Genomic DNA, 20730 nt, shown 5'->3' with positions numbered 1-20730 from the left:
GCCGAGCCGAGCCGGGCCGAGCCGAGCCGGGCCGGGCCGAGCCGAGCCGGGCCGAGCCGAGCCGAGCGGCCCCGGCGCTGCGCGGGAGGGCCGGGCCGGGGGCGGGACGGACGGACGGACGGACGGACGGACAGGGGGAGGGGGCCGTGCCTGGCGCCGCCTCGGCCCGGCCCCCGCGGGTTTCCTGTTGATGGCCGCGGCCCCGCTCGCAGCGCCCTGCCCGGCGGCGCCTGTGCTGCCCCGGCGGTCTCCGCTCGGCGCCGCGGGCCGTCCTGCCCGCCTCCCAGGGAAGCGCCTCCTCCTCATCTCCCTTCTCTTCCCCTCCTTCCCTCCCCGCCCCTCGCTGCCGGTGCCCGGGCAGGGCGGAGGGGAGCCGGGGCGGCCGTGGGTCAGGCGTTCGGGCTGCCATAAGGAAGGAATTTTGAGCTATGCTTAACTTTAAAAACTTACTTCTGCCGGCTGAGAAGTTAGGAGATCAGAGGTTTCAGTAAGCTCTGCCCGGCAATCGCCGATACTGTCCTCGCTTTTATTCTGTATCGCTCACAAAGAAGCACCCATGAGCCACGAGCACCCCTGTGGATGCTCTAGCTGTGGGCACCTGCGTGCCAGACACCCTAAAAACCCTCACTAGCTTCGCTGCCTCCTGAGCTGTCTTCAGCTACCTGCTGTTTGGGACTTAAAATAGGGATGATCCAAGTACGCAAATCCCCGTGCAAGGCAACGCAAGCGCTAAGAATTGAATCAGAGCTCAGACTTCCCAAAAGCCCGCACTAACCTCCAGCATGTTCTGGTTTTATTTCCACCAGCGTTCGTACCGATGACCTGAGGAGCACTGCAGGCTCCGGGGCTGTCAGCACTCTTCACACGAGGAACCACACGGAAGCAAGGAGCATTATTTTCAGCTACGAAACCAAGACTGAGCCGTGTGGTCACAGGTGCCCTGATCTGATCACTTGCCAGACTGTGCTTCTAGTTTCCATGCGTGATCCTGAGGGGATCCGGAATAAACAGACATCGATAACCTGACTCAAGTGTACCGCACCTACGAAACAAAGTGTAGATTTCCCAGAATCCTGTGGCTTCTCCTCTAAAACTGCAAAGAGCATTCTGAATGCTTTAGATTTTGCAAACCGCTCTTCCACGTCGTAATTTTCATGTGCAGAAAGCAGAGTGTGCGTTAAACCCCTTGTGGCCAGCCCAGAAGGTGTGTGAGTACCTGCAGAGCAAATTGCCATTGACCAGGACCAACATACCAGCATAGGCAAATAGAACAGCAAAGCCAAAAAATTACACTGAAATAAAAGCTTTTTTGTGTGTTGATGTCCTGGTGCCACAGTACGTGCACTACCATCACTTTGGATGGCAGTTACAAAGCAATGGCACTTATTTCTATTTCTTTACTAAAAAGAAAATGGCAGTGAGTTAATACAGTGGGAAGGAGCTCTTGTGTTTGATTCAATTTCACTTCTCTTGAGTCACATTTCAGACTGGATCCTTACAGAACACCTTATGAACAGACAAGCTCAGGACTTTCCGTTCAAGGCAGAGCTCAAGCCCTCTCAGAAATTATGTTCCTGAATCCTCTTGGCCACTGACAAGTGACAGAAACAACCTCCATCAGGAAGAAGCAGCAGATGACCTCATACAGTTTAGCAAGCAGCAGAAACCTACCATTTTTATTTACTGGATTTGCCATTAGTCTTCCACAGAGATAGATTTTCTTCACAGATTATTTTTAGGGAGATACAGTGCCCAGACTTCAGAACTATTGAATTGTTTAGACTGGAAACAGTCTCTAAGATCACTGAGTCCAATCATGTCACGCTGAAAGGTTACAGAAGGGGCAGTAATCAGACATTCTATTGATAACTGTCTGCCTTGGGAAAAGGATATATCAAGGCCCCTAAAAATCTGCCTTATACATGCAAATGCTGATTATTTAATACTGGAAAAGAGAAAAAGCATATGTAACACTTAATTACATTTAAAATCCATTATATAGTGTACAACCACTTATTTGGGACCAAGAGACAGAGTCCAAATGCACAGGAAAACATGAAGACCAACCAGGCTCTGATTAGTCTAAAAGATTGTTCTGTAAAGATTTCAAGGACAGAAAGAAGCCTGAAAATGAGGAAGAGGAGTGTACAGCTCTGTTTAGCAGAACTGCTGGTTTGCTCTTTTAGCAGACTTTAATCACAAAACTGATCTACACCAATGATCTATGCGGTCAACACCATGTTAAACATTTGGTTCTTTCCAAATCATGTTCATATGCAATTACTACATTCCTGCCATAATCAAGCCCTGTGCCTGCCCTTTTTACCGAAGCGGAATTGTTCCTCTAATACATCTGAGCACGCATTCCCTCCCACTCGCAACAAGGGAGAAGCACAAATCCACTTGTGAATGTAACCTTACACTTCTCACGGTGCAATGTTGTATAAGGAAATACTCTGAGGTCTGGAAAGCTCTCAGACTGCAGATCCTTGACCACTTAGAGCCCGACAAGAGCCTGCCCGACTGTCCACAGAGAAATAAGGTAGTGGCAGAGTGATGATTTTCCCTGGGCTTCAGCTGTTGCTGCAGCTGGCACGCAGACGCCTGCACGGGAAGACAAAGCACAAGATCTATAAAGCAGCTGGAAATAAAGAACAGCTCATCTGGCTGCCTCTGCTCAGGCCTGACAGGAGGAGAGGAAACAGAAGTCGGAGATACCCGAATATGGAAAATATTTGGGAGAGCAAAGAAAAAGGACAAAGCAACAAGGTGATGTAAGAATGATCCCTGACAGCTTCTCCAGGATAGAAGGAAATCACACAGCCTAAAAGGACAAAGCCATGTATCTGAGGTGTGCATGCAGCTCACCTTCACTGGGTAAGGATGTTCCGTGGGAGATGGGAAAAAAAACACACTGTCTTTTTTTTTGGGTTTTTTTTTTGAGATAGGAAATACACTCCTTGCATTACAAAAGCCATAATTAAGCCATGGTTTTGAGAAGGTCCTTCCAGTGGCAGCGCCAGCTCAAGCCATTTCCACTCCTTGGTGCTTGAGCAGGCCAGTAGCCAGAACTGGTTGTGTGTTGGTTATGCAAGACACTTCCTAGTAACCACGGCTTTGTAGTCAACATTTTTATAGTATTACCTTTTTCTCCAAAGCAATGCCACCTCAAGGGCATTACCTAACTGCTAATTGAAAAAGAAAATTCCATGAGACATTCTGTTCATTCCATGGGAAATACGAGAATCCATCATATAGAATAAAGCCTGTCCAAAGAGACACCCCTGCAATGGATGATGCCTTTGAAGTGAGTGCCTACAAAAGAAAATAAATACTGTTCCTATTGAGATGATCTCATTAATTGTTATTCATCTGGTTTCTTTAAACCATACTTAGTTCTTGCTTTCTGTTTATGGCACATGCTCTCAATTTGATAACTAACAGGTGCTGTGACCTACAGTTCTGGAGATTGAAACTGAAACGAAATCATATGCAGGTGAACCACAAAAGCTAGATAATGCAGACACTACAGAAATTCAAACACAGATCAGTTTTATATTGTGTTTCTTTGACAGCCCACTCTGACATGTAGCTTGGCTGCAGAGAGCTCCTCACCATAAACACTACAGGAGATCCACCTAGGAGTGTTCCTTACATTGTGCACACCCAAGTTCCAGCTTCCCACTCCATTGCACAGTTGGTCTGTCATGGGCTGCTTTAGAGCTGCTTAATATTCAGTACACTGCAATCTCCTGGTGATCCTTTATGGCACAAAGCACCTCACAAGCACATACCTCACATTCCCATCACATGGGCAATGCTTTGCACGTGCTGAGAGCTGATGTAGAAGGGAGCAGAGGTGAGCCAGGTCTTCTATCTGCCTCATCTGGGATTAATAAACTTGGTTATGTATATTCTTTAAATGACTGAGATGCACTATCATTACACATCAGCCAGTTAGAAAAGTTGTTAGAATCAAACACTGAATTTCAATTACAAACTACTAACTACTCAAAGTGTACAAAATGCTGCGTTACACGCTGTATGCCTGCTTTTTGACTGCAGCCTTTGCAAGCCTCCTCTTGTGCAAAAGAGGAAACACTGCTCCCTCCTCACTCTGAAAGATGTGACAATGAAGATGCAACCCAGTGAAGAACCAGACACACAAGTCCATTATAATCTGTCTTCCTGGACACCAGAGCTAAACAGAAGCCTTCAAGAAATTGCAAATATTAACCAGCTTTATTGTAAAATGCCAGAGGAAATGCATCCGAGCTCCCATACATAAAACTAAATTAATGATTCGTAAGGCTGCATAATTAACCATGCTAAGTCAAAAAAATACATAGTTAAGGAAGCACATCCAGCCATCCCTGGCCCCCTGATTTCACATGTGATGGCAATTAGATAGGCATGCACCGTTTCACAGGCTGTGCTGTCCAAAGGGACGTAATCTCAGATCTGGGGGGCATATCTCCTTCAGGAACAGCAAGTCCCTGGCCTGCCATTGGGAAAGGCTTCAAAGCGATCCTGCGTGTAAAACCAGGGGCACATCGCAGGGCAAGTGCCCCCCTCCTATGTCGTGGGGAGGAACAAGAGTGTATTGTACTCCCTGAGCCTCTGCCTCCAGAGGAGTGCAAGTAGTGCCTGTGTGCCTCACAGTCTGGGCTTAGCCCTATCCCTGCTCACCCACACCTTATCCCTGTTCACTCTCTGGGCTCCTTGGAAATGACCTGTGGGACCAGAGGCTGCAGGTCCTAGAACTCGACTTTCAGTTTCACGGATCACGAAACACCCAGAAACTTTTGGTAACCCCTAAGTGCTTTGAGAGCTCTTCTGTGCCTGTTCCACCCCCACGTGACCCTGCAGCTCCAGAGCAGTATCTTTCTCTAATTTTGTGCTGCAGACCTCCTCAGTTGCTCACAGTAAATCATCTCTGCTGCACATTTCAGCACCTTTGAGGGAAGAAACAACACCCTGGAGTGCATGCTGAGAACATTGTTTTCTGAGGCTCACAACTCAGTCAAATCAAAGCCAAAACTAAGGCACTTCATAGTTATGGCTATTTCAATGCCAGATTTTAGCCCACGGGCCTCAGCTACTCACACTGCAGAGCTGTTCAAAAGAAGGCAGCAAAAAGTCTTTATGAAGGGGAAAAATAGTTTTCCACTCTCCTCATATTCACACATGGATGAAATGTTTTCGCTCAAACTTTCCAAAAAGTTCACCTTTGAGCAGAGGCCAAGGGCCCTATTTGGACAATTTTAAAGCTCTCTGCAAAGAATAAATACTTTAATCATATAAAAAGGCACTGCTCAATTACAAATTTGACTGTGGGTAACTCTCCTCACATCAATTCCATTGTCATGGGACCTGAATCAACCTCAGTGCTTATGCAGAACTAAAAAAAATTATCCCTGCCTTCTCCAACAAAAAAGTTATGGAAGACTGAGAACAGAAGGCTAATATATCCAGCAAGCATTTCATCTGTACAAGAACACAGGACTGCCACAACAGAACATACCAAAATTTTGGCCTAAGCCAAAATCTTCATGTCACATACAAAATAAATCAAATGGCTCTCATATTGTTACTTGAAAGATTGTCTTTCCTGTGTTACAGATCTCTTTTTCTGCACCTAAGTCAGGTTTAATAATTAAATTGGCCGTTGCACAAACACGTATTGAGTTGATTTAGCACAATGCTGATTTTCCCTCACTGCTCTCTTATCTCCATACACAGGCTGATTCTCCATAAGAAGCTTCTTACTTTCAATATGTTTACAAATTTGTCATTTATATTATTGGCTAGTTAGTACTCAGTCCTCCCCCTCATTCTCAAATTACTTGCCATGGTTCCTGTCCTTTTCAAGCAGGCTTCAGTTTTCAGAATAAGAAATTTAACAATTTGATTAAATGAGTTCTCAAAACTTCACTTCTGCCCTGTTTAATTTTGCTTTGATTACAGATATACTGCGCATATGCCTTTTATGGCCCTGTTACAGTATGTTTAAACAGGATAAATCTCTGTTGGCTATAAGGATCTTCATCTCCTAATTCTGGCACAGAATCTTTTCCTTTTTTTCTTTTAAAAGAGAGATATTTCCTCCCCTAGAAACCTGTGTCACTCAAGTATCCTTTAATCCAAGCACTCCCCAGAAGACTCTGGGCTTACTACGTTGGAGTGTGTGTTATTTAGGATACTGAAGAGTACTTCCCCTTCTGTCTGGGGCCCCCTGCCCCTCTGAGCAGAGCTTTGCCAGTGAGCTCTGTATTTATATCTAACTAGTTCAAAGCCCAAGGACTTTGTCCCTCCTACCCTTTGGGTTATGGGTAGGATGGCAGCATGTCTTAGGTTCGACTCACTCCCTTCATGCACACGCTTAAGTTTCCACAACGGGTAAATGAAGAGTTTGAATTTAAATGCCGTTCCTAGTGCGTGCATTTTCTTGACCTCTAAGATTAAAATATCAGGGATAAATTATTAATAAATCCTTGTGTTCTTATCATAGTTTATGTTATTTGCTTCTTTTAGTCTAAATGATCCACATTAAACTTAAGAATTATGTCCCCCCCTTTTATTGTGGGACATGTTTCAGGATACTCAGAAGTTCCTAGACCCTGATTTAAGGAGCCTGCTGAATGCCTGTCATATCAGAGAGATCTTCTGGATGCTGGTGATGGTTGCACACCATGGACAATTTTCTCAGTCAGATCTAAAACAAAGTCTTGCAAGCTTTTTACTGACCCAATTTTTTTTCCCAGCGCTAAGGCAACAGTAAGCCAGAGTTGTCATAATGTCGTCTCTTCTTCATTGGGGTAAAAGGGAAATAATTGAAGGGAAGCAACAATTCATCTTATCTACAGGTCTCTTGATTTTTTTAATGCTACATTCATTCTATCTGAATTCACCAGATCCTACAAAGATTTTATAGCCCTCCTACAGAGCCCAGGAGGCCCTATTAAATCAGACTCCTATTAAATCAGAAGGCTTCTCCCCCACTTTCTTTTGAGCAGGGAGGTGCCGCAAACAAGGGAATTGTAAACAAATACGTAACAGATAACTCTAAAAATAGAGAGAGTGGTCCCTCTTCAACCACATCATGTTTTTTCATCGTACATACTCCTCAAACAATTAAAATTTTGGAGCTTTACTAACTACTGCAGCCTTGAACACAATAATTTCAAAATTAGAATTTATATCTTCTGAGTGCAGTGCAATAAAATCCAGGTTTGGGGAGACTGGGGTTTGGAGTTACTTTTTTCTTCGATTAGTTTTACCTCCTCCATCTCTGAAATTTTCTAAAGTCACATACAACAGTCTGTACAACAGTGACTTGCCTTCTCCAGCTTCCACAAATCTCCCTCAGGGGAGTTGTTCTTTCATCACCTAAAAACTCTCCAGCAAGTTCCACCCTTGGAGAAGAAATTCTGTAACGTTTGAAAACAAGACAAAGGCAGATTTGAACTGCGGAGAGCAACACGTTTACTTCTTATGGCCATTATGTTCTCTCTCTTGTGGAACACAACAATTGAGTAAAGTCACAACACAGATAAGGAAGAGGCTCAGTCATGTCTATCAGATGCTGTGCCAGCCACACACACAGTGGCACTCTGGTTTAATAAATGAGTGCTAAATATGTTTCTGTAAGTGGCCTATTTTGCTTGGGGAGGCAAAATTGCCTTTATCAGAATAACTCCCATTTTTTCCTTTTCTGCTGCTGTGACTCGTCTGCTACCTACTGAAGACTCCGAGCTCTCCAAAGCTCACATTCCTACCCACCAGATCAGTAAAAATGCAGCATTAAGACTTGCTTTTTCATTCACTTATTTAATACTCACTTTTAAGACCCCTCAAAACTCAATCTCACTTTTTGACCCTCCTTGTTTTCATTTCAGAAGCTTTTCATCTGTACTGGTGCTTCTTCTCACAGATCAATGCCTACCAGAAGCTCCCCAAGGATAAAGGCTTTTATATACTAACACTGTACCCTTGGTAACCCATTTCAAAACTATATACCCAGTTTTGAGATGCACCTTTATCCTGATGCCAGAAATGCATCTGTAGTTCAACAACAAGCAATATTTCCTTTACCAACAGATGTTTAAAAACGCAAAGACCTTTTGGAGGCATATCATTAGTGATCTAAAAATACTTCCTTTTGTTGGTATTTACCTTCACACTTTGCCCTACACATCCTTCCCCTTGTTTATTCTGCCTCTGTTTTGCCTTTTGATTTTCATGCCATGCCCTGAGACAGACTCCTGGCCCCTTGCAGATGTTCCAGGACAGGGCATAAACCCTCGCTGTGACCTTTAGGCACTGTTGCCTAAAGGCAAGGACAGATTTTACAGTGGATCCCTCAAGTCCAACATCCGACACTCCTGCCACTGGTACCACTGGCATGTAGAGTAATGGAGCACAACTCACCTGAACAAATGATCTATTAAAAATGCTGTGAATTTTTGGGAGCAGCACAGTCCAGCTAAAAAGAAATCCCTCTTCCTACTTGGCTGCTGCTGTCATACGTCTGTCACTTCCTTGAAGTGCTGCTGGTGACTTCAGCAGATTCCCTTGCAAGGGAAAGGTGACAGGATTAGACCCACAGGCTGTAAACACTTCCCTCTGGGATCACTTGGCTTTATTATTATTGACACATTGTGCTCAGGCAGCAAAGACATGAATTTAAGGATACTCATTTCTATTTCCAGCTCTATTACATCTATTTTTGTTTGAACTTATTTAAAGGCAACATTATCAACCCAGGAACAAAAGGCAGGAAGGAGATGGAAGCCCACAATGCTCCAGACAATGACAGGAAACAACCTGTGTTTAGACAGTTCCCCCAGTTCTCTTCCAGATGATTTTACCAAAGAATTAGACGAAGTCCAAAAAGCAAAATAAAACCCAAAACCCTGTGAAGAGGAAATCCTCTTGTATAGGTGCTAAGAGAGTGGAAAATTTTAGAGAAAATTCAGGTCTAGCATCTAACCTACTGACAGCTTACTTAGCCAACTCAAACCCTATCCATTGTATTGGCATGACATACTTGTATTTCTAAGGTTTTACAGAAAAACTTCCTCAACAAAACCCAAGACCTTGAAAATTGGCAAAAGGGGAACACTGTTAATGAAAAAATGTAACAAAAGTTGGCGCAGAAGCCACTGTTTTATCCTGTGGAGATCACTTGGAAACACAGGAATAAACAGGATGGAAGAGCTTCTTTTCAGGGGCATTTTATAAACAGCAAATCAATTGTGCAATATGTTACTATGCTCAGGGAGATGAGCTGGACTGGAAATCAAAACCTAGAGTAGATAATCATAGCATATGCATTAAAAACCATTAAACCACACACCAAAAAGTCAAAGGAATATTACATTCTTTCACTTTGGGTTATAGGATGAACACTGAGAGATCCATGGAGGAACATTTCTGGTAAAGTTACTCCGTACTTGTCCACAACTGAATTGTCAAGACATATATGTGCAGTAGACAGGCAATTTTTCCATCCTGGTGTACCCACACCTGCCTTCTGCATTACAGGGATTTTGCAACATCCTCAAAAAAACGAGCTTAAACGTACAATCTTTCATCCACAAATCAGTTCTGACCCGAAGCCATCTTGCAAGAGAAGCCTATTCAAACTGCAATAGTGATATTGGGTAATATTGCCAGCAAGAACACAAGAAAGAGTCAAATATTACAAAATAACACAAAAGTACAAATAAAGTGGTCACCAGTGCACTGAGGAATGGAATAAACCACCCAATGCATTCCCCATCCAGCACCAGACAGCATCAGGTCCCGGTATGTTTCAGTTATTACAGATTCATCCTGGATAAAACCTGCAACAAGTGAAATGGCTCCATGTCTTCCTCTTTCCCCAAATACGTGGCAATTATTCTTTATGGATTTTTTTTTTTTAAACCTTTCCTTTGCAAAGCAAAAAGAAAGCAAAGAAGCCCCAACCTTATTATCTATTTTTTTAAGAAAAAAAATGAGAATTTAAGCTCGAGCCATGCAAGCAGCCAGCCGTGCATTCATCACCACAACGTGGCATGATGTGTCACTTGAGAATTTGGCACCCACTTAAGAAAAGGAATTCTGCTTATTTTTGTTCCACTGGCTTGTCCAAAACCAAGTGCAAAGTTGCATAATCCCTCCAATTCTGTTGGAGAAAAAACAGTCAGAACCAAGATCCATGGAAGAGGGAAAAAAAAAAAAAAATCCCAGCCCTCTTTTCTGGATAAGATGTTATAAATTAAGAAGCAAGAGTTCTTCTTCCAAGTGGATTCCAGACTTCATATATTTCTTTCCCTCTCTCCCTTCCTCCCCCAACCCCTGATGACAGTACTTGGCAGGAACTTCTAATTAAAAAAAAAACAAACCAGACTGCCTTTGTGCTACCCCAGCAAACCTCTCAGGGGAAATGATGTTCTTTGCTCAGCAATTCCTGTTCAGCTCAGAATGCCAGCACGAGGAAAGCAGCTGGAGTGACTTCCTATTCTCCATTCAGGCCTGGCAGCCTCAGAACAAAGCCTTACAAAAAGAGAGGCTGAAACCAACAGAGAATCACTGACAAAGAAGTGCACAAGGACTCTGGTAAGATGTTACTTCCAGCGCTCTCACAACACCACAGGACTCAGTAACAACTTGAGCCACCAGAAGCCAGGGGATGGTTGTGGATAATTCTGTGGCTGCAATGCCAACAGCTGCTCTGCAGACACCTAGGGACATCGTCCAGTTTAATCTGAACTCCAAAAGATTTACTGCAAATCCCTCTCCACGAGCAATTCTAACAATGCAGCTATCACCACATCTCCCAAGCCTTCAAGATTATTTTGATGGACATTACCCTTTTTTTCCTGAGAAACATAATGTCCGTTTACAAGTGCATGACGAGCCAAAGTTTAATCCAAGGATTACAGCCATTAAATCCTCCTATTCTCAATCAGACCGCTCCTCGAACTTTAATTTGAAAATCCATATATTACTTGCTAATTTCCTTACAATTAAATACTAAAATCCAAAGCATCTGAGATCATAGCTGAGTTCTGGAAGAGACCCAAGAGTTAAATCTCCAGGGAAGTCAGGCAAGGCTGATAATTGGGTTCAGACAAGGATATATATTTGAGGTTTTATGACAGTGGTACCGGATAACACTCCAGCCTTGCATTTTCCCCTCTTTTTCAGCCTTACTCATTTCTTCCTTTTAAGAAAAGGTGACCTTTTTACTTGCCTCTCATCACTAATCAGATCTAGATAACACTAACTAACCCATACAACAGCCTGGCTACTGAAGGATTACTGAGGGGGGAGAAGGACGTGAGAAGGGAAGAGTGTTGCCCTCCAAGGCAATTTAACTCCAGTTTGAAGGGCTGGCCTTTTCCTGATGCTGTGTCACCACAACACTCTCACCGATTTCATCTCCATAACAGGAGGGGTCCCCTTCCTCCTCTCCCACCTCCTTCTCTTTAATCACCACGATTTCCTTCCCTGTAACCTTGTTGCCAGCTCTCAGCCTACTCAGTGGACAAATGACAGGTTCCTCTGGTTCCCTCTGCAGCTGAGGGTCGAGGAAAGCAGTTCCTCCAATAGTATTTAGACAAGAAGGGTGGAAAAAATATTCCAAAGGAATATTCAACTCATTAAATGTTGATTGACATAAAAACAGATTAAAGAAATGCCCTGCATGTAACATACAGGCAGTTAATGAACTTGTTCCTACATGTTTAAGCAAAAGTCTTAAGAAAATATGTGTATCACGTCCATGTTATGACTAGTTCCAGGAGCAGCCCTCTCCCAGAACAATCCCATGGCAGCAAATCCTCTGCCTGTGCTAACCTGCCCTCTCTAATCTTTGTTGGTCTCTGAGCTCATACAAGAACAGAATACACCACGCAGATCAAACAAAGATATTAAACAGGTATGCTATAAAAAGAGAATCCACAGCAAAACTTAATTAGTCTCCAGGTGAGGGAGACACCAGGGACCATGGAATCCCTTCTCAGGACATTATTGTGCTTATTGTCCTGTAGGAAAAGTATCTTATCTAGGTCACTGTTTTGCCTTTTCCTGCTCAATTATTTGAGGAATTGTTTTACTTTCCTCCCCAGTCTCCTTTGATGTAGGTATTCAGGCCAGCAACAGCTCAGAATGGGGAGAAGGGTATCTTCAAAAATGTTTAATGAAGACCAAAAGGGAATTTTTCCACTTTGTCACGTTTTCACTGCAAATAAAGGTGCTGTTACAGCTGAGAGAGGGCCTACACAATGATAGCTCAAAAAGGCCACTATGGCTCTAAAATAAGGGATTATGAACACATTTTTGTTTTAGTCCTCCATCTTTCAGCCATAAACCAGAGCAGTAAACCCTGAACCTCAGTACTCCCTGCCCACAGCAGGCACTTGGAACTACATGACCTTTAAGGTCCCTTCCAACCCAACCATTCTGTGACTCTCTGGCAGTCTGTTTACCTCCTGCAATTACTTTGTTGCCCTTAAGCCAATTTCCAGCAGAAAAACACCAGCAGCCCCCAGGCTGCAAGCACAGTTACAGCTGGATTGCAGCTTCCTGAGCTGAGGCAACTTTGGTGGAACATGTGACATATCCTAAATTCCTCCTCTGTCAAGAAGGTAGGTGGTCCTGCAGGTAGGGCTGACACAGGAATAAATTTTTCCACCAGCTGTTTTCTTCATAAGAAGAGGTGTGGTGGTGGGTGTAATATATGTGTATACATGTGTGTGTGTGTGTAGATCTAATTTTTTTTTCCAGGGCTGCTGTTTTCTATGAAGAGGAACCTCACAAAGCTGTGTCATTTCCTAATTAATAACAGGATAATTATTATCTACACAAGCCAAGTGTAACTTAAAAAAATCATTTTATACTTTGGAGCAGTGTTTTCACTTCATGATTCAATACCTTTGTTAATATACAAAAGGTCATGTAGATTTCGGCAAGTGAAATATAGAACATTGTTGCCCAGCAAACAGGGCTTCTTTCATGGAGTCATGAAATGGGTTGGAAGGGACATTAAAGGTCATCTCATTCTACCCCTGCAGGGACATCTTCCCCTATCCCAGGTGGCTCCAAGCCCCATCCAACCTGGTCTTAAACATTTCCAGGGATGGAAGGGATGCAGTAATGGGATATAATCACTTAGAGTGACTTGGAAAAGGGAATGTGTGCAGCAGAGAAATACTTGCAAAGCATTAGCTTGGTTTTTGGTACATAAGCAGCAAGGCAAAAAGAAAAGCCCTAAACATCCAAATGTAATAAACTGTCTGAAGAAAAACATTCATTAAATCAAACATATATATTGGAAAAGCAATATATCTTTCCTTCACCTGTGCAGTCTGGCTTAATTCAGAGGCAAAGCTGCCAGAAGCAGCTTAAACCCAAATTCCATATTGATGTAAATAAGGATCATGGCTGCAGCAGCCACAGAACAGCGGCTGCCAGACCCTCAGCTCTTGGGCAGGACTTGCCCACCACAGATGCTGGATAACTCAGGTGAGTCTGGGAGTCTCCAAATGCCTGAAAGTGGGCACATAGAGCTGCCCTACACATATCACAGGACCTGGAGTGAATTCCCCTCCTCCATACTGGATACATCACTGTATTCCACTGTGACATAAAAGAAAAAAGTTGGCTTTCCTTCCTCTTCAAAAGGGAAATAGCAATACCCTGAAATCACACAGCTTCCAGGCAGCTTCCCAAGCACACTTTGTTTTCATTGACTAAAGTAATGCCCAACAATGGCAATTGAAAGCAGATTTTTCTACACTACAAAAAGTCTTATTCTATTAGAAAACAGCAGATCTTAAATTAGGTTATTTAGCCAACACTCATCCCTGCATAGTGGAAGAAAATGGGGCATCCAGATAGAGAAACATGAGTTGTTTAGGATGCCCAGGCTCACAGCATCCCCAGCAACTCTGGGTGTTCCCAAAGAACACCAAATTCTGCCTTCTGGTTTTCCTTGACATGCAGACATCATTTTTCAGTTTGATAGGAATCACGGGCAGCTGCTCTGGAAGGAGGAGGTGGTAGGTGTAATTACTGCACTGGTAATCAGGATTTGCCTGGTTTACTCTGTGAACAGTCACAACTCCAGTGGGTTTTTTGCCAGCACAGCTCCCCTCATTCCTAGAGAAGGGCCCAAAAGGAGACAGGTGGAAATGAGATCAGATTTGGACTGAACATTGTGCAATATTCGACATGTACAAGGCTCATAGTTCATACCAAAATTAAAATGACTGTAACTGTCTGTCTCATAGCACTTAGAGCAGCAATTGGTAAAACTGTCCCTGGTCCTGTGCTTCTGGAAATCATCTGAGCTCCACTGATCAGCATGGAAGCAAATCTGTGTGCACACTAATCATTTGACCCCAAATCTTAAATTATTTTCTGAACTGATATTTTCTAGGAATGAAGTATGTCTCTCTGAGTCCCAAGAATCATCCTCATTTTAAATGGAAAGAAGATGAAGCAGAATATTTTATATACATATGTTATATATGTATATGTGTGTGTGTGAAATATATATGTTATATGCAATATAGGAAAGGGTTTTTCTTCCATCTCTAAACTTTCATTTTCTTCCTCTGTATTTTCAATCTGTAAGCACAGGCTCTTGGCAAGTTTCCTGGCTCTTTCTTAGGGCAAGAGGAAATCTGTCCAATTGTTTGACAAACAAAACATCCTGATAACACTTTATAATTAATATGTAAGAATTTATCCACTTATAATCTCTGGTGTGACCACACTCAATAGAAGAGGATTTTTTTTTTAATAATAATCAAAATCCTGGGTTATTTTCGTAATTTTTCCTTACAATTTTTGCTGTCCCAAAATTTAACCTGGTTACCCTGTCTATGGCAAATAAATGTCCTTATTTGTCATTCCTCTTACAGGCTGCTTACTGCTCTGTAGGTTTCAATTCTACTCTTAATAGACAGAAAAGGGGGGAAAAAACCTTCTTTTTAGGCATAGAGAGAGGGAAACAATCAAGATAATGAAGCCCTGGAAAAATCTCTGGAAGCGAGGTAATAATTCCAATCACTTTGAGGCTAAACAAGCCACATGAGGCAAATTTGGTGGAATGGTTTTGTGAAGGTCTGACTTTCACAGGAGCTCAAGCAGGAAACATTCCCAGCTCAGGACCTAAAACCTGGCTAATCTTTCTGGCCCCCTGGCTGAGTGCAGAGCACCAGGGCCCCTCTCCAGAGCCAGGAGCAGCGCTCCTGTAGCAGGAGACACCCCGTATCCTCTTGTGTTCAATGAGCTGCAGAGCAGGCAGTGTGGAGGCAGGTTACGCCACCGCAGCACGGGTTCAGACTGTCTGGGTATGGTTATGAGCAGCTGTGGACAGATCTTGCTTCTTCCCTCATATCCTTTGTTTCTTATTTTTAAAACCATAGGGCTGCGCAGGAACGTCAAGTCTCCAGCTCATTACAGCGCCATGTGACTGCTCTGGACTTTGAACTCAGATAAACTCCCTACTGAATGAAAACCTGTAAAATGCTTCCAGCAGAGATTATTTTGCACCAGGGTGTACTAAGAAACACAACAGAGTTTCAACACTCACATTTCAGAGGCACAAAAGAGAGGAACCGTCCTTGTCCCGATTGCAACGTTTTGGGGAAAGCTCCAGAGCGCCTCCACCCCCATACAACAGCACCGTCTATGGAAACATGGTTTAGTGTGGGGAATAAAACATCCTGATTCCATATAATGATGCATCAGCTACTGTCTAATCAATGCATACAGTTTTGCTTCCAAAAGACATCTTCAGAAATCCCAAAATCACAGATTTACATCAGTAAAAGCAGGTCTAAACTGGCCACATTGGGATGGATCAGAATTTCTGCATGCTTTTTAGCCCAGAGAGATACCAGAGTTTATCTAATATTTGGATAAAGAAAAAGAAAATCCCAGCCCTGATCATTAGGGTGTTTTTCCCGAGGTGCAGAACATATGGCTTGGACCATGGCTCACTTCCAGATGGAGTCATTAGGGACTGTTTTCCCTGTGGTTTTTGCTGGATAAAGCATTCCTCTCCAGCTCCTCCTGTAAACATTTGTACCCTGTCATGGGACACTAATCAGTACCTCCTGCCCTCTGCGCCCAGAGAGGCATTTTAGCAAAAAGTGAAATGATTTCTTAAAGTTATAATTATATCCCAATTCCCTCCAAATATAGTTGGGAGGGGCAGAGATAGAATTATAATTTTAAGTGCAATTGGAGAGCTAAAGATAGATAGGGATAGAGATGGAGACAGAGATAAACATGGATCTGTTAACAGTCATTTTGAGTTCCTAGGGATCCATGAGACACCATCTCCTGTATCAGAATGGTGGCTCATGGAGAGGGACAGCACTGGCAAAGGGGCCAAAGGCAGATGCTGCGCATCCAGAAATACACTTTGGTTGTGGGAACACTCTTCCAATTAATCCATACAATGGGGTAGTTTGGGATTTGACTCCTATCCTGTAAGGATGGGACACTGTTGATTGAGGAGATTGAAAATTTGAAGGGTTTTGATCAGGGAAAAGCACCAACCAAATAAAAAGAGGTAAGTTTCAGAGGGAGATGTAAAATTTCCAGTACCTCTGGTGGAAAACCTCTAGAGGCACTTAAACGGAACTCGAGAAGCAATCGGCTCCATCCAGCAGAAAACGACACATCCCTGAGGTGCGACATTGCCATCATGTGGCCATCCCAACTCGGCAAGAACAGCAGCAGGGGCAGGAGGAATTGGAACGTTATCTCCGATTTGCAGCTTTTTTCAATTGTTTTTAGCACTGGCAGCCTACAGGAGAACCTGGCGAGGGGGTGACACCCTCTCCTGACATCCCTCTCCAAAGAAAAACACTCCTTTCTCCAGAGCTGCCCTCCTTTATGCCAGGGAGCAGAGGCATTTTCTATTTCCCGGGACACAGAACTGCCAGGGTGACATTATCCTGCACAGAGTAGAGCACAATCGACCATCCAAAATGTACAGAAACACCAGAAATGACAAATGGAACATTCCTGATGTCAGGAAGCCAATCTTTAGGAGTAATCTGAATGAGAATAGCACAATGGAAGGAACTACAGCACATGTATATGCAAAAAGATATGAGGACAATATACAGAAGTTAGTATCGAGTCAGGAGTGGAAAGCAAAGCGAATTAACAAAATGATGAATTTAAGGAAAACATTAAATACTGACAGAGCGCAAAACAGGGTAGAATGCAGAAGTGAGCTGTGATAAAATATGCAGATGGCAATGTTTTACAGTGGAGCGGCAACAGCAGCAGAATTAAACAGGATCCAGGAACGATGAGGAGAAATGAGAGCAGCACTGAAGACAAATAATTTCCTGCTTGAGCCAAAAGCTGTTCATCCACACAAAATTTGTGTCTGCCCTCCTCTGACACCCTGGTACAAAGCATGATGGAGCTTACTCACAGAATGGCCCACTGTTTCCTGGAATGACAGCCTCAGGGAGGGGGACACAAACTTCCCAAGAAAGGGAAAACCTTGGTGCAGAAGTACAACAGGGGTTTTCTGTCCAGCTGGCTCATCAGGCAGATAAACACACAAATCACTTGGAAAGAAACTCAGCTGGACATTTCTTAGAACACCCAGATTTCAGTTACAATGATCTTGTAGCAAAACTTCACTAATAAAAAAGGGCAATGGTATCACTTGAGAAATGAAAAAAAAATATCGACAGGCATAGAACAGCAGCTCAACTCCCACAGATGCTGGCCCTGCAAAGGCAAAATCTGTTTGTGTTCCTGACCCCCAGCAACTGACACCTGGAAACACCTAAAAGAACATGCCTGCTGTCACCGTCTCATGTGGGGCCAAGCCCCTGCACTGAGAAAGATCCTTCTGCACTGAACTGCCCAGACCATGGAGGAGCCTTCTGCATCACAGAATTTGCAAAGAAAAATTTCAAGTGCCATGAAGTGGAAACTTAAAAAGCCACTGAAGGAAATCAGATGAATATTTCCTATTACCCTGAGCCAGACCTGCTGACATGGTAATTACACCTTTTAAAGTTGTTTTTTGGGGGTTTTGGTGGGGGGGGTTGTTTGGTTGGTTGGTTTTGGTTTGGTTTGGTTGTGGGATGGGTTTTTTTGTTTTGTTTTTTGGTTTTTTAAATGGTGTTTGCATGGGTTTTTGCCAGACTGAATCATGGAATCACCTGTAACAATTCTGAAAAGTGTGGCTGTTTCTATTGTGCAGTTTCTCCTCTCTGGGGTAAAAGAAAAATTTTTACCCAATTTTAGTAAAAAGTCTGATTTGTGAATAATGCCCCCAGGCTCCAAGAGTTTTGTTCTCTGTGTCATCAACCAAGTTTCCATATACCGCTACGAGTTTCAGTAGCTTTTTGAAGAGACCGTACACTATTATTTATGTCATTGAAATGCAAAACAAACTGAAGGTTTGAATGAAAATATTACTTTTCTTTTTCATTTAGGACTGTCAGCTCTGTTGTACGTAAACTGGGAGATTTTTTCAATACAACATGAATACAAGAGAGAAAACAGTTTTCCAAGAATTCCTGACACACCAGGGCACTGTGGCAAAGACCCACACACCCGGGTGTGCCAAGTGTCACACCACATATGGATGGGGGAAGAAGCCAGAGCCCCTTACAGGGAATTCCACAGCATCTTTGGCCTCCCACACAGGGGCCCAGTGACTCCCCAAAACCTTCTCTTCTATCAGCTGAGGAGCTTCTTGGGCAGAGTCCTCCAAAAAGGCCACGCTGTACCAGTGCAGTACCCAAGGCAAGCACCCCGAGGCTGTGCTCTTTGAGGCGGGTGCTTACCTGGGTGCAGCCACAGCCGCCCGGGCAAGCATCAGCTGCATCACCCTCTACTCCAATTTCTCACCCTGCGACGAGGCTCAGCACCGCTGCGTGAAGGAGATGTTCAGCTTCCTGCTGAGGCACCTCACATCTCGCTCTGCATCCACTTCTCTTCGCCCTGCCTCTGCAGGGACAGTACCCTCTGGCAGCGGGTGCCCTGCAGAGGGCACGGCCATACCCGCTCTGTCCCTTTGTGTGCGGCACCATGGGGGCAACCCCTCGTCACCCAGCTCTGCCAGCAGGTACACAAAACCAGCATCAAATTAACCTAACAGGAATTAAAACATATTTTAGAACAGACTTTCCCCAGGGAATGCAGGGGAACCCAGCTGGACAGCAGAATTTGAAGGCTTTTTCCTCTCTCAGCCCGGCCTTTCCCAACAGCCTTTCCCAGCCATGGAAGGCAGTCTGCTTCCTCTGGTGTCTCCAAGCCAAGGAGGGCTTTTCCCAGGTGCCTTTCTCCCCTTTCAGAGGGAACAGCTATACCCGAGACCCAGAAATATTGTAAGGTATTTTAAAATGCCAAAGGAATAATTCAGTGGAAGTCCTCATTCTGAAGTGTTTCCTATGGGGCACAGCTGCTCTGAGGATGGCACAGATCCATCTGCTTTTTGGTGTGAAACTGAGATCACAGATGGCAAAAAACACCAATAAAGTCCTCTCCTGCCAAATTTAACCAATGGAATAACTGTGGATCTCAAATAATGGATTATCAAAGTATTTTTTTTAAATCCTCTACTTTAAAAACAGAGCAGTAAACCTTGAACCTCAGTACTCCCTGCCCACAGCAGGCACTTGGAACTACATGACCTTTAAGGTCCCTTCCAGCCCAAACCATTCCGTGACTCTCTGGCAGTCTGTTTACCTCCTGCAATTACTTTGTTGCCCTTAAGCCAATTTCCAGCAGAAAAACACCAGCAGCCCCCAGGCTGCAAGCACAGTTACAGCTGGATTGCAGCTTCCTGAGCTGAGGCAACTTTGGTGGAACATGTGACATATCCTAAATTCCTCCTCTGTCAAGAAGGTAGGTGGTCCTGCAGGTAGGGCTGATACAGGAATAAATTTTTCCACCAGCTGTTTCTTCATAAGAAGAGGTGTGGTGGTGAGTGTAATATATGTGTATACGTGTGTGTGTGTGTCTATTTTTTTTTCCAGGGCTGCTGTTTTCTATGAAGGGGAACCTCACAAAGCTGTGTCATTTCCTAATTAATAACAGGATAATTATTATCTATGCAGGCCAAGTGTAAGTTAAAAAAATAACCATCAGGCTGTGGCTATATTTTAAGTCTCACTGTCACCAGGTGCTGTTGGCGTAGGGGCTCCGTGAGCAGCCTCACAGGACACGCTGTCTGAGCAGAGCAGCTCCGACTTCACTCGGAGCCTACGCGGGGTCCTGCCCAGCCTGGCGCTGTCCTGGGGGTGGACAGAGGGGCCCAGACAAGCTCGGGAAGTGGTTCATGGGAAGCTCATGAAATTTAACAAGACCAAGTGCTGGTTCTGCACGTGGGTCGGAGCAACCCCCCGGGTCAATCCAGGCTGGGGATGAGCAGAGGGAGCAGCCCTGGGAGAAGGGCTTGGGGCTGCTGTGGGTGAGAGCTGGACCTGCCCCATCCCAGAACCCCTCGTGCCCAGGGCTGAGCCCCAGAGTGGGCAGCAGGGAATGGATGGATTCTGCCCCTCTGCCCCTGTGCTCAGGTGAGACCCCACCTGCAGAGCTGCCCCAGCCCTGGGGCCCAGCACAGGGGTGACCTGGAGCTGCTGGAGAGAGTCCAGAGGAGGCACCAGGATGATCAGAGGGATGGAGCAGCTCTGCTGGGAGGAAAGGCTGGGAGAACTGGGATGGTTTAACCTGGAGAGG

The 20730-nt window shown here is 44.2% G+C and overlaps 1 protein-coding gene across 1 annotated transcript; it reads left to right on the top strand.

Moving 5' to 3' along the window:
* Positions 1–18527: 18527 nt before the first annotated feature.
* On the top strand, positions 18528–19406 carry APOBEC4 (apolipoprotein B mRNA editing enzyme catalytic polypeptide like 4). Its single transcript, XM_040072257.1, is given in 6 exon segments — positions 18528–18615; positions 18618–18775; positions 18777–18954; positions 18957–19022; positions 19025–19245; positions 19248–19406. Coding segments are annotated over 6 exon segments (870 nt in total).
* Positions 19407–20730: the final 1324 nt, after the last annotated feature.

This window comes from Hirundo rustica, chromosome 9 (assembly GCF_015227805.2).
Source record: "Hirundo rustica isolate bHirRus1 chromosome 9, bHirRus1.pri.v3, whole genome shotgun sequence".
Classification (NCBI taxonomy): domain Eukaryota; kingdom Metazoa; phylum Chordata; class Aves; order Passeriformes; family Hirundinidae; genus Hirundo; species Hirundo rustica.
Note: the sequence above shows the minus strand (reverse complement) of the source record. Positions and strands in the feature narration are given on the sequence as shown.